This window comes from Lithobates pipiens, unplaced genomic scaffold (genome assembly GCF_037356315.1).
Source record: "Lithobates pipiens isolate NorthernLeopardFrog02 unplaced genomic scaffold, aLitPip1_a1.2 Scaffold_11, whole genome shotgun sequence".
NCBI classification, from domain to species: domain Eukaryota; kingdom Metazoa; phylum Chordata; class Amphibia; order Anura; family Ranidae; genus Lithobates; species Lithobates pipiens.
This window is the reverse complement of record NW_027507696.1, coordinates 2,168,969-2,182,857: the sequence shown is the minus strand read 5'-3', so window position 1 is coordinate 2,182,857 and position 13,889 is coordinate 2,168,969. Positions and strand designations below refer to the sequence as shown.

At 46.2% G+C, this 13,889-nt stretch overlaps 1 protein-coding gene across 6 annotated transcripts in view; it reads left to right on the top strand.

Annotated features, from left to right (window-relative positions):
- Positions 1 to 13,889, top strand: part of KCNT1 (potassium sodium-activated channel subfamily T member 1) — a 586,129-nt gene that overhangs the window by 285,842 nt on the left and 286,398 nt on the right. For 2 of the 6 annotated variants that reach the window (XM_077468113.1, XM_077468129.1), the window contains exon 1: positions 5,403 to 5,785. The exons of 3 other annotated variants lie outside the window; for them this stretch is intronic. In XM_077468113.1, the coding sequence (XP_077324239.1) occupies positions 5,637 to 5,785 (149 nt within the window). In that variant the 5' untranslated portion in view covers positions 5,403 to 5,636. Of the gene's footprint in view, positions 1 to 5,401; positions 5,786 to 13,889 lie in introns of those variants that run through there. One more of the 6 variants, XM_077468104.1, reaches the window with a different exon arrangement.

Sequence of the window (13,889 nt, the reverse complement as noted above, 5' to 3'; positions counted from 1 at the left end):
GGGCTACTGAAGTGATTTGATAACTGGTTGTGGGCCACAATAAATTATGGGGTTTTACTGCCCCCCAAAACCACAAATGTAAATGAGCCTAATGCCGCGTACACACGAGCGGATTGTCCGGCGTACTTAGTCTGGCAAACAATCCGGCGGATAGTCCGGCGGACTTTCTACCGAACGGACTTGGCCACACACGGACACACAGAAAGTCCGGCGTTTGCTAGTGCGATGACGTACAGCACGTACGACGGGACTAGAAAAAGGAAGTTCAATAGCCAGTAGCCAATAGCTTCCTTTTCGTACTTCTGAGCATGCGTCATTCTTAGTCCGCCGGACTAGCGAATGTATTGTCCGCTGAAACCCAAGTCCGGCGGAAAGATTGGACTTTAAAAATACTTTCTAAGTCCGACGGACTTTACGCTGGAAAAGTCCGCTGAAGTCACACACACGATCGAATTGTCCGGTGAAATGCGTTTCGGCGGACTAAGTACGCCGGACAATTTGCTCGTGTGTACGCAGCATTACTGTCCTGAGCCCCCCATAACACACTGATGTGCTGCAGTTCAGCTGCGCAGCAGGTGAAGCGCGGTGCACCTGCGGCTTTTCTGTGGGTTAGCTGCGCTGTCTATTACATCTTGCGGGTTGTGGTGCACTTTCAGATAGGATATAATAGCAGTCTATGGCTCAGTGCAGCTAACCTGCAGTAAAGCCGCAGGTGCACTGCACTGCACTTTACTTACGGATCAGTGTGAAAGCAGCCTAATAATTATTTTTAATAAGTGCTGGTATGCTCATTGCAAAAGTGCAATGTATGTGATGTTTAAAGGATAACTACAGCCAAAGCTCGTTTGGTTGTACTTCTGTAGATCACAGAAGTGAAGTTCGTTCTGCACTCCAGTGACACGTTTTCAGCAGACAGCGGGCTGAAGCCCCTTGTCAGCTGATGCCCCTAAGCCGGTCCAGGCTCCGGCAAGATTGCGACAATGAAGTTGGGATCCGCCCACGTGTCTGGACCAATAGTGAGCTGCTGAGAGGCTGAGCCGGCTGCTCCTGCCCCCTCTACAGCCCAGCACTCCAGTGAGTGAGGGAACCCTGAGAACCGAGCAATCGGCAGTGTTTGATCGCTCGGTTCTCAGTGGGGGACAAATACATCATCGGACTGATGATGCATCCACCTAGGTAAGAATGAAAAAAAAAAAAGGCCATACTTCTCTTTTAATACACTGACCCTTATCTCCTATAGTTTCTGCTGGCATATCTCTCCAGGCTACTAGAAAGGTCCCAGGTGAAGGGCACTTGGTATTGCACCACCTGGGACAAGAGCCGACGCTACGGAGGAAGCATTGGTTTATGCGGCTCCTGCTTCCTCCCCAGCTATTTGCTTCCTACGTTGCCATGCTGGTTCCATGCAATCTGATGCTCTGGGATGGCAGATTGGCAACCAGTTATTCACAATCTGGGCTTACTGACCCACCATCCCAGTGCAATGAGGTCGCGGGCACCCATGGGCCACAGGTTGAGCATATTGTAGTTCAGTTGGTCCAAGCTATACCAATGTAACTATGTTGGTATGTATGAAATATTCATACCTGGAATTCTTCTTTAGGGTCCATGCACACTGGGCATAAAAAATGCTCCTTATACAGGCTTTTTGCATTTTTTTCTCTTTAACCTGTATAAGCAGCTCTCTATTAGTCTATCTGTCCATGCACATTAGGGCATTTACAGGCATAATTGCAGAGAAGTGTTTTTAGGCAGAAAAAAAACTCGTCATCAGAATTGGGTTTTTGAGAAGAGCTTACAGGCAGAAAAAAAACCGCTGGACACGCATGAGCACTCATAAATGCACATGAACAATGAACATGGCATTTAGGAGCAATCATCGAATGTAATGAGAAATGAGCAGAGGGGAATGTTTTAGAAAAAAAAAAACCTTTATGAAAGCAAATAAACTCTTGTGCAACACGAGCCACTATTAGCATTTTTCTGCTGCGTTTTCTGCCAGAGGTTCTGGCATTTTTTCAGCTGCCTAGTGTGCATGGACCCTCACAGGGAGCTGGGACTGATTAACCACTTTCAGCCCCGGACCATTTTGCTGGCCAAAGACCAGACCACTTTTTGCGATTCGGCACTGCGCCGCTTTAACTGACAATTGCGCGGCCGTGCGACGTGGCTCCCAAACAAAATTGACGTCCTTTTTTTCCCACAAATAGAGCTTTCTTTTGGTGGTATTTGATCACCTCTGCGGTTTTTATTTTTTGCGTTATAAACAAAAATAGAGCGACAATTTTGAAAAAAAACACATTATTTTTTACTTTTTGTTATAATAAATATCCCCCAAAAATATATAAAAAAAACAATTTTTTTCCCTCAGTTTAGGCCGATACGTATTCTTCTACATATTTTTGGTAAAAAAAAATTGCAATAAGCGATTGGTTTGCGCAAAAGTTATAGCGTTTACAAAATAGGGATAGTTTTATGGCATTTTTATTAATAATTTTTTTTTTTTTACTAGTAATAGCGGCGATCAGCGATTTTTATTGTGACTGCAACATTGTGGCGGACACATCGGACATTTCTGACACATTTTTGGGACCATTGTCATTTATACAGCAATCACTGCTATATAAATGCACTGATTCCTGTGTAAATGACACTGGCAGTGAAGGGGTTAACCAGTGGGTGGCAGTGTAGGGGTTAAGTGTTCCTAGGGGCGTGTTACTAACTGTGGGGGGGGGGGTTGGGCTTTCATTTAGTGAACACTGATCTCTGCTCCAATCACATGGAGCAGAGATCAGCGTCACTAGTTGCTAGGCAGAACGGGGAAATGCTGTTTACAACGGCATTTCTCCGTTCAGCTGCCCCGTGAGCTGATTGCGGGTATGCCCGCGGCGATCGAGTCCGCGGGACCCGCGACGGGACTCACAGGGGTCCCGACCAGCACGCGAGGATGGCAGGGCAGAATTAAAGATTGGACGTACCTGTATGGCAATATGCCTGCCCGTGCCATTCTGCCGACGTACATCGCCGGTCGGGAACCGGTTAATGAATTTTAATGCAAAAAGTACAATATATATATATATCAATAAGTGTTCCTAGGGGCATGTTACTAACTGTGGGGGGGGGTTGGGCTTTCATTTAGTGAACACTGATCTCTGCTCCAATCACATGGAGCAGAGATCAGCGCCACTAGTTGCTAGGCAGAATGGGGAGATGCTGTTTACAACGGCATCTCTCCGTTCAGCCGCCCCCGGGAAACGATCGCGGTATGCCCTGCGGCGATCGAGACCGTGGGACCGCAACTGGACTCACTCGCGACGGCAGGGCGGCAATAAAAGATTGGACGTACCTGTACGCCAATATGCCTGCCCGTGCCATTCTGCCGACGTACATCGGCGTGCGCCGGTCGGGAACCGGTTAAGAAGATTGAAAAATGCTGGTTTAGGGGATTGTGCCTATTGTCATCTCACAAAACAGCTCTTTTTCTAACATACCTTTGTTAAAAAAAATATATAGGCGCCACCCCAGTCGTGTCACTACTGAGCAAGTTGCAATTAAAAAAAAAAAACAGTTCCCATAATTTAGTGTAAACAGTGCCGTTGGTCGCTCTCACACATGGTCCATAGCTCCCAACTGTCCCTGATTTCGAGGGACTGTCCCTGATTTGGAGCAATGTCCCTCTGTCCCTCTTTCCTCCTCATTTGTCCCTCATTTTGGTCTGATGTATATAGATGTATATAAAATGCACTTTTTATCTACCAAAAAGTGCTTTGCAGTGCTAAACCTTTCATCTTTTTCTAAATTGCTGCATTTGTAATTTCCAATATAAAGGAATAGTAGTGGTAAATAAAAGCACTTGTGGGTTTAACCAATTTTTATTTATTTTTTTATTCTCCTTTAAGGGGGCGTGGCAAGGGGTGTGTCCTATGCCTGCATACTTTTTTCTGATAGGTGTCCCTCATTCCCATCCATCCTGGTTTGTGAAGGTGTCGGGCTCTAGGCTTGTAAATGTTGTAGCTGGAAAAGGAGACACAATTTATAGAAAATTCTTCTTTTTCCTTTCTATCAAACCAGAGTCTCTCTTTTAAAGGGACATAAATTGTAAAATGAACTCTCAAATATGGCTGCCCTGCATGTACCTTTATGCAGCGTACACACACGATTGGACATTGATCGCACATTCCGACAACAAACTCCATGTTTTTTTTTCTGACGGATGTTGGCTCAAATTTGTCTTGCATACACGCGGTCACACAAAGTTGGTCGGAAATTGCGAACGTCAAGAACGTGGTGATGTACAACACGTACGACGAGCCGAGAAAAATGAAGTTCAATAGCCAGTGCTGCTCTTCTGCTTGATTCCGAGCATGCGTGGAACTTTGTGCGCCGGAATTGTGTACATGCAATTGGAATTTCCGACAACGGATTTTGTTGTCGGAAAATTTGAGATCCGGATCTCAAATTTTGTGCGACGGAAATTCCAACGGAAAATGTCCGATGGAGCCTACACGCGGTCGGAATTTCCGACCAAAAAGCTCCCATCGAACATTTTCCTTCGGAAAATCGGACCGTGTGTATGGGGCATTAGAATCACAAGCTAACTAGAAACAAGTTTTGTTACAACATGAACACAGATTGACATAATAATTGCAGGAATCCAGTCCCTATCATGTACATCTGATGCCGTGTACACGCGATCGGAATTTTGGTCAGAAAAAAACTCTGATGGTTTTCCCGACGGGATTTCGCTCGAGCTGTCTCGCATACACACGGTCACGCCAAATTCCGACCTCCAGTAACGCGGTGACGTACGATGGGACTAGAAAAAGGAAGTTCAATACCTAGTAGCCAATAGCTTCCGTCTCGTAGTTGAATCTGAGCATGCGTGAGTTTTTACGTGTCGGAATTGCGTACACACGATCGGAATTTCCGATAGAAAGTTTTTCTGTCGGGAAAACTGAGAACATGCTATCAATTTTTTGCTGGCGGGAATTCAGCCTGGTAAATTCCGATGGAGCGTACACAACGGTCGCATTTTCCGATGAAAAGCTCTCATCGGTCTTTTGCTGGCCGAAATGCAGATCGTGTGTACGCGGCATTAGACATTCTAAGGGTCAGAGTTCCCCTTTAAGTGCAGGTGGTCCAGCTGTGAGCATGCCCACTGCACCCCGTCCTATCGTGTATCTGCGCCAGGACGTAAGCAACCTGCAGCTACGCAACGGCATCCACTGACTGCTATAATATTAAATAATAGAAGAAGTGTGTGCTGATCATTTTCTATACAATGTATCAAGCACAGGATGTGGGAGGATACCATTTACAGAGGAGGGGGGAGGCATTGCATCTCTTGTTTAGAATCCAGGATGACATTAGAGCTGTCTATACAGACTAGAGCATCCTACAGCAGAACTGTCCTAGAGCACCGGTATCCCAGGGCAGCCAATTCAGAGCATCCCCCCCCCCCCCCACCCCCTCCAATGTCTTGCTGTAGAAGAGGAGGAATGTACCACTTCTTCCCAGTGGGGAGCATGGAAGAAGTATAAATCAGGTGGTACTAGCCTGCAGAGACTGCATGCAGTATGATCATTGAGAGTTAAGGAAGAGCGAGAGGAAGGAGGCAGCTTGTCACAGCTGATAGGATGGCCAGACCTAAGATGAAGAATTCTCCTTCCGAAATCAGCACCAGCTCCAAAATCGTTCCACCAATTACAAGAGAGGATCTGAACGGCGTCAGCCCCCTGCTACCGGCCCGAATTATGGGCTCCTTGACAAGCGATGCTGGCCAAAGGTACCTATAGATAATTCTACATCTCCAGATTGCAGAAATATCACTGCGGTCGCCTTGTTAGTGCATGTGCATGTATGTCACTATGGGCTAGAAATCCACCGTCACTGCAGAGGGGGGCAATCCGACGCAGAGCTCGCTGCAAATGCAGCCCGCAGAAATAACGAGGACATTAATGGGGCGCTTCATTGTATAATTACCCTGATAATGCATCGTTTGGGGTGACGTTTGTTTGATGAGCTTCGGCATCCTGGCTGAAAGTATCCAGAGTTACATTGTTTTATAGTTACATAGTTATAGTAACATTGTTACATAGTTGCATAGTTACATAGTTGCATAGTTATAGTTGCATAGTTACATAGTTATAGTTACATAGTTGCATACCCTGTTTCCCCTAAAATAAGACCTAGTGTGATTGTCGGTGATAGCTGCAATAAAAGCCCTACCCCCCAAATAAGCCCTAGTTAAAGTCCTTGTAGGTCTTCTTTTCAGGGTAGGGCTTATTTTTGAGGAAACAGAGTAGGGCTTATTTGGGTGGTAGGGCTTATATTGCAGCCAACACCGACAACCACGCTAGGTCTTATTTTAGGGGAAACAGGGTAGTTGCATAGTTGTATAGTTATAGTTACATAATTGCATAGTTATAGTTACATAGTTGCATAGTTATAGTTACATAGTTGCATAGTTATAGTTACATAGTTGCATAGTTATAGTTACATAGTTGCATAGTTATAGTTACATAGTTGCATAGTTATAGTTACATAGTTGCATAGTTGCATAATTATAGTTACATAGTTGCATAGTTGAATAAAGACACCAGTCCATCTAGTTCAGCAAGGGGTTTGGGGCAAGTTTGTAAATAAGGTATACTTGTGCGGCCAATAGAAGAAGTTTGATTTCTAGTCTAGTCATCCTTATATAAAGAGCTACTCCACCCAGAACGTGATATTTCAGTTTCGGGTGGATGTTGAGGTGCTGAATGAACCACCCGGCTGCTTTTATTCTTTAAAGATTGCGGCACGGAAGGATCCTCAAGTTGCGGTCGTTGCGTCTTTTCCCTATTTGAGTGTTATTTGTTTAATGTCATAGACAGCGCAGCAAAAAGAGTGAGACTCCACAACAGATGAGGCAGCTAGAAGGTTCAGTGGGGCGATCGTTCCTGCGGACTGAGATAAAAGTCGGCGGGCGAGTCGGTTTTAGGTGTGCCAATTTATAGGACTCCCAAGAATGAGCAAAGTGGGAACCCCATCGACCAATCCGATGTTGGCTTTCATTCACGTGAATGAATGATGAAGGGTCACTTTACAGCAGTGGTTGTCAACTTAGGAGCTAAAGGGGGCTTCAAATGTAGTCCCCCCCCCCCGGACATCGCCAAAGGTCCACACATAATGTTCAGTATATGTAATGCTTGAGAGGACTGTCAGAGGCGGCAAACCTAATAAAGGAAATGAGAGTCGGAGAGTGAGGACATGCTGCATTTGGGGGGACATGCTGCATTTGGGGGGACATGCTGCATTTGGGGGGACATGCTGCATTTGGGGGGACATGCTGCATTTGGGGGGATATGTTGCAGAAGATAAGATGTTACATAAGTCTAGTAGAGATCAATGCTATTACTTTGTTCCCACTACTAACTCTTCAGGTCTGAGGACCAACCTGCTGCCCTTTGGTAGGTTGGGCACCGGGACTTTACAATAAAGCCTCACTGAAAAAGTTAGAAGTTAATGCTCTGGCTACTTTGGCAAAATTATGTGGTTTTCCCCAAAATACAAACACACAATATTGCCAAAAGTATTGGGACACCTGCCTTTACACGCACATGAACTTTAATGGCATCCCAGTCTTAGTCCGTAGGGTTCAATATTGAGTTGGCTCCGCCCTTTGCAGCTATAACGGCTTCATCTCTTCTGGGAAGGCCGTCCACAAGGTTTAGGAGGGTGTCTATGGAAATGTTTGATCATTCTTTCGGAAGCGCATTTGTGAAGTAAGGCACTGATGTGGATGAGAAGGCCTGGCTCGCAGTACTTGCTCTAATTCATCCCAAAGTTGTTCTATTGGGTTGAGGTCAAGTCAAGTTCCTCCACCCCTAACTTGTTCCTCCATGTCTTTTATGGACCTTGCTTTGTGGTACACAGTCACGTTGGAACAGGAAGGGGCCGTCCCCTAACTGTTGACACAAAGTTGGGAGCATGAAATTATCCAGAGTGTCTTGGTATGTTGATGCCTTAAAGTGGAAGTAAACTCCCCTATCGTTTTCATCCACGGAAGCTGCCATCTTTGCCTCTGTTTAATCTTCAGCTGCAACGGTGCTGCACATGTGATCCGTTATGACACCAGCCATTGGGTGGTTTGACAGTTTGGTTGAGAGCACAGCCAATGTGCAGTGAGCATTCCCGGCATGCAGTTTTTTTGAAACGGTTTAAATCGATGGGTTTACTTCCACTTTAAATTTCCCTTCACTGGAACTAAGGGGCCCAACCCCTGAAAAACAAACTCACACCATCCCCCCTCTACTGAATGATTTGGACCAGTACACAAAGCAAGGTCCATAAAAACATGGTTGAGCAAGTTTGGGGTGGTGGAAATTGACTGGCCTGCACAGAGTCCTGACCTCAACCTGATAGAACACCTTTGGGATGAATTAGAGTGGAGACTGCGAGCCAGGCCTTCTTGTCCACATCAGTGCCTGACCTCACAAATGTGCTTCAGGAAGAATGGTAAAACACTCCCATAGACACCCTCCTAAACCTTGTGGACGGCCTTCCCAGAAGAGTTGAAGCTGTTATAGCTGCAAAGGGTGGACCAACTGAATATTGAACCCTACGGACTAATGCCCTGTACACGCGGTCGGACATTCTGACAACAAAATCCATCAGATTTTTTCCGACTGATTTTGGCCCAAACTTGTCTTGCATACACACGGTCGCACAAAGTTGTCGGAAAATCCGATCGTTCAGAACGCGGTGACATAGACGGAACTATAAGGAGGCCAGTAGCCAATAGCTTTCGTCTTGTAATTTATTCTGAGCATGCGTGGCACTTTGTCTGTCGAAATTGTCTACACAGGGTCGGAGTTGAAACGATCGGATTTTCTTGTTGAAAATTTTAGATCCAGATCTCAAACTTTGCGTGTTGTAAATTCCGAAGGAAAAAGTCAGATGGAGCCCACACACACGATCGGATTTTCTGACAACAGGATCCGATCGCACATTTTCCGTCAGAAAGTCCGACCGGGTGTACAGGGCATTAGACTGGGATGCCATCAAAGTTCACGTGTGTGTAAAGGCAGATGTCCTAATACTTTTGGTAATATAGTGTATATTTTGTTTCGATTAAATGTGATGTTTGAGAAGGAGCATACTGGCATATAGGTGGGATATATCAGTACATAATGAGATAGAGGCGTGGAACGCACGCCCGGTGGCCATTTTTGCGCCAATAAAATCGGAAGTACATAAGGAGATAGAGGCGTGGAAAGCACGCCCGGCGGCCATTTTGGCGCCAAATAAATAAAAAAACACAAAGTGACACGTGGTGACACAGGAAGACAGAATCCTGCTTAATGGGCTTATTTATCTATAAAAGTGAGTTGGGCTGCAGTGGATGGGCACCCCCAGACAATGTCTATGAGGACGAAACGCGTCGGGAGGACTCCACTGCCACCATTTTTTTTATTGAAAGCGCTTGATAAACGACATAAATGTGAGTTTGTTACTATATCCTTTTTAATAAATTTTGATTTTAAATGGAATCACGCTATATGGCCCCATTTTTCCATTCTATGTGTCCATCATTCTGAGTCGGGCCTCTATATGATTGGACAAAACCTACTGTTACCATTTGTGTTTGGGAAAGACTGCTCTGACGGTTTTTGGCATTCCAGCACCTGCGAGTTCGAGTTTCCACAGATATTATAAAAGCGCGTCCGACCCTTGGAATATATATTCTCTTCGGTCAGATACATCCGGTGAGCCGCATCTGCTGAGGTGGTACCGGCACACGGGTGTGCGCATGTTAACCCTTTTAAGATCGGATGGTGTAGCTGAAGTCTTAACTATCCACGTGGGACTTGAATATTTTCTTTGACACAAAGAGACTTTATATTTATAATTTTTTCTTTTCCTTTTTCTTTTGATTGTTTTATTTATATATATATATATACAAGCACAAATCCATATGGAATTGGTCTATTAACCACTTGCTTACTGGGCACTTAAACCCCCCTCCTGCCCAGACCAATTTTCAGCTTTCAGTGCTGATGCACTTTGAATGACAATTACGCGGGCATACAACACTGTACCCAAATGAAATTTTTATCATTTTTTTTCCCACAAATAGAGCTTTCTTTTGGTGGTATTTAATTACAGCTCGGAGTTTTATTTTTTGCTAAACAAACAAAAAAAGATGCAAAAAAAAAAAAAAATCATGTTTAATAGTTTGTTATAAAATTTTGCAAACAGGTAATTTTTCTCCTTCATTGAAATGCGCTGATGAGGCGGCGCTGGTGGGCACTGATAGGCTGCACTGGTGGGCACTGATAGGCTGCACTGGTGGGCACTGATAGGCACGGTTAAGGTGGCACCGATAGGCACAGATAAGGCGGCACTGATGGGCACAGATAAGGCGGCACTGATGGGCACAGATAAGATGGCACGGATGGGTGGCACGGATGGGTGGCACGGATGGGTACCACTGATAGATGGCTTTGATAGGTGGCCCTGCTGGGCACTGATGGGCGGCACTGCTGGGCACTGATGGGCACTGGTAGATGACACTGATGGGCACGGATATGTGGCATATGAGGTGCAGCACTGTTGTTGAGGCAGATTGTGGGCACTGATGGGTTGCACTATGGGCACTGATGGGTGGCACTATGGGCACTAATGGGTGGCACTATGGGCACTATGGGCACTAAGGGGTGGTACTGATGGGTGGCACATTTACTATATATATGTTGCACTGGCAGGGGGCAGGTGGGCACTGATGGCTTGGCCGTGAGTGGGACTGAAGTCCCTCTCACGGCCGCCGGTGAACGGCTTTTCTTTTTGCTCCTCGCGCTATCAGCGCGAGGAGGAAAATAGCCGATTACCGGCTCTGTTGTGATCACATGATCAGCTGGCATTGGCTGACAGCTGATCACGTGGTAAGGGGTCGGGATCGATAGACTCGCTGATCACAGAGCGCGCCGTGCGCGGCCCTCCGGAGGCGCGCAGGCCGCTCGTGCACGGGACGACGTCAATAGACGTCGTCCCGGCAAAGGAGGTCCGCGCTGTAGCCGTCATTCGGCTATAGCGCGGATCCCCAGTGGTTAATATGTTTTGGTGTTTATTAACATAATTATTCACTATAGATATCACGAGAATCTATGTGGCTACACACGTGGATGTTATATCATTTTCACAAAGTTTGCACAATAATTTAGCGCTACACTTTTTTATAATATGTTTGAGAAGGAGGCCTTCCCTCCGTCACCTATGCTATATACCTACATCTATGTTCTCTAGTTGGCCAGTTGTAGCCCCTGCATGGGTGGACTAGGTGCATTTGTACTACTGTATACTTTGGATATACCTACAATAATAAAAATTATTGAACAATTAAAAGCTAGAAGTTGCTAAAATGCAACCATAGCAAAAATAGAGCCACCTCCGGGCCACCCTGGCTCCATCAGTCCTATTCAGCCAGGACCACCTGACCAAATTCCTAGGCATCTGATCACATGACCAGCCTACTCATGAGATCCCAGAGCAGCAATGTAGCATTTTGGCTTTGGTCACCCATTATACCTTCTCTATATTACAACAATAACCAAAGTCTAAACCCCTTGTACACACGGGTCGGACATTTCGACAACAAAATCCGTCGGATTTTCTCTGTCGGATTTTGTCCGAAACTGGTGTCGCATACACACGGTCGGACAAAGTTGTCGTTCGTAACGTGATGACGTTATTTAGTTACGATGGGACTACCTTCAGGCTAGTAGCCAATAGCTTTGGTCTAGGAATTTGATCTGAGCATGCGTGGCACTTTGTCCGATCGGAATTCTCTACACACAATCGGACAAAGTCCGATCGGATCATGTTGTCAGAAAGTTTTACAGCCCAGCTCTAAAACTTTGTCCGTCGGATATTCCGACGGAAACAGTCCGATGGAGCCCACACACGGTCGGATTATCCGACAACACGGTCCCATAGGACATTTTCCGTCGGAATGTCCGACCGTGTGTACAAGGGCTAAGAGGGATAGGAGTAAAGGGAAGTCCCACCAACAGAGTCCATTGGAGATGGGACAGAACTTGTCAGGTGGTTAAAAGTCCATCTCCAGGAAAAAGAAAAACTCCTTCCATGCAGTGGAGCAGCAAGAGTTAACTGCTTGTTTCTGTATTGGCAACAGGAAAAACACTTTTAGTTGCCTGATGCCCACTTCTCCCGTAAGCGGCAATTCCCTGTGCTCTGGAAGTGGACTGACCCTTGTCCTCACATCCAGACCCTGCATCAGTCTTGACGCCAGGGGCATCCCACTGCCTGAGTACGGGGGGGGGGGGGGGGGGGGGGGGGGGGGGTGTCTGCAGGAAGCAGTCTATCAGGGAGGGAGTGAAGGATTAAAGTAAAGCTGCTTTATCTGGTCCCCCTAGACATATATGAGCAGTTAACCCTTGAAGTGCAGTTGCAGCCTCAATACGGGAGAAGGGACTTCTTTTTCCTGGAGTTCAGTCTAAACTCTCCAGCATCTACCAAACCCTGAAATGCCCATTTTGGGTGGACCTAATGCTTTCCCTTTCCAAACCCCTGATCCGTAACGAGCGATGAACTACAAATCCCAGCAGGCTCTATCAGGGGGACATGTTCCCCGGGATCTTCGGATCTGTTCACTTTGAAGTGATGAATGTTAGGAACTCGGCTCTCTCGCCCACGAAATGCAAAGCATCCAGGTATAGCACGCTGTTTGCACGTTGCATCATCCTTCATTTGCATGTAAAATTGTAGTAATTAAATCAGCCCAGTGAAGCCGCAGAGCGCGTGCGGGCCGACCAATCGCTCTCTAGAAGCCGCTTCGCTCTCACCGAATTGTACAATTTAGGTAGCGCTTGAAGAAAATAGCTTTAAAGGCGGAAGACCCGGCCAAGCGGAACAGATTCTTTCAGCGCAGCGTGGAATTCCTGATCAAAAGATTTTGTTCAACTGGATCTCCCGCCGGTCACATTATAAATGTAGCGCAGATCAGAGCGCAATGACGATGTGATGTAATACACAAGCGCTGAATCTCTACAAGATATACGTAACAAATCAGTCTAGAAATATCGGGGAAGACTTCTTTTTTTTTTCCCTAAAAGTGCCAAGTCTGATTTTTTTATTCTGTTCCTAAATAACAAACCTTAAAGTGTCTGTAAACCCTTACAAACCACTTTGACCTACAGGTAAGCCTAGATTAAGACTTACCTGTAGGTCCAAGAAATATCTCCTAAGCCTATACCGTTTAGGGGATATTTACCTGAAGACAGCCACCGCGGTCTACGGCGCATGCGCACTGGGCAGATCGCAGCGATACGCCGCGAGTGTCGGCTCCCGTGCGCATGCCGTCATCGCTGCTCCAGCGAATCACAGCGCCGGAGCAGCCAGACCCACTAAGAAGATGGACGCTCTATATACGCTATACGGTTTCGGAGATATTTACAAAAAAGACAGTGACAGCTGTCTACGGCACACTGGGCATGCCGCTGCTAGCGGTGATATGCCGTCAGTGGCGGCTCCCATGCGCATGCGCGGGAGTGACGTCATCGCTGCTCCGGCACTGTGAGTGGCCGGAGCAGCGATACCCGGAAGAAGATGGATGCGGCGGACTACAGGGGACAGCGGTGACATCGCTGGCTCCTGTGTCAGGTAAGTGACACATAATGGGCTACTAAGCGATGCGATGAGATGTGATGCGATGCATAGTAGTCCATTATGCTTTACCTTTACAGGGAGACAAAGAGGAAGTAAACACATCTTTAAAGCGGAGTTCCCACTGTTAAATTTATTTTTTCTTTACGACTTATTTCGAGTACTCACGTTTTTGTGATTAATGGGCGCTCGATTGCCGATTTCATAGAGGACTATACCTTATA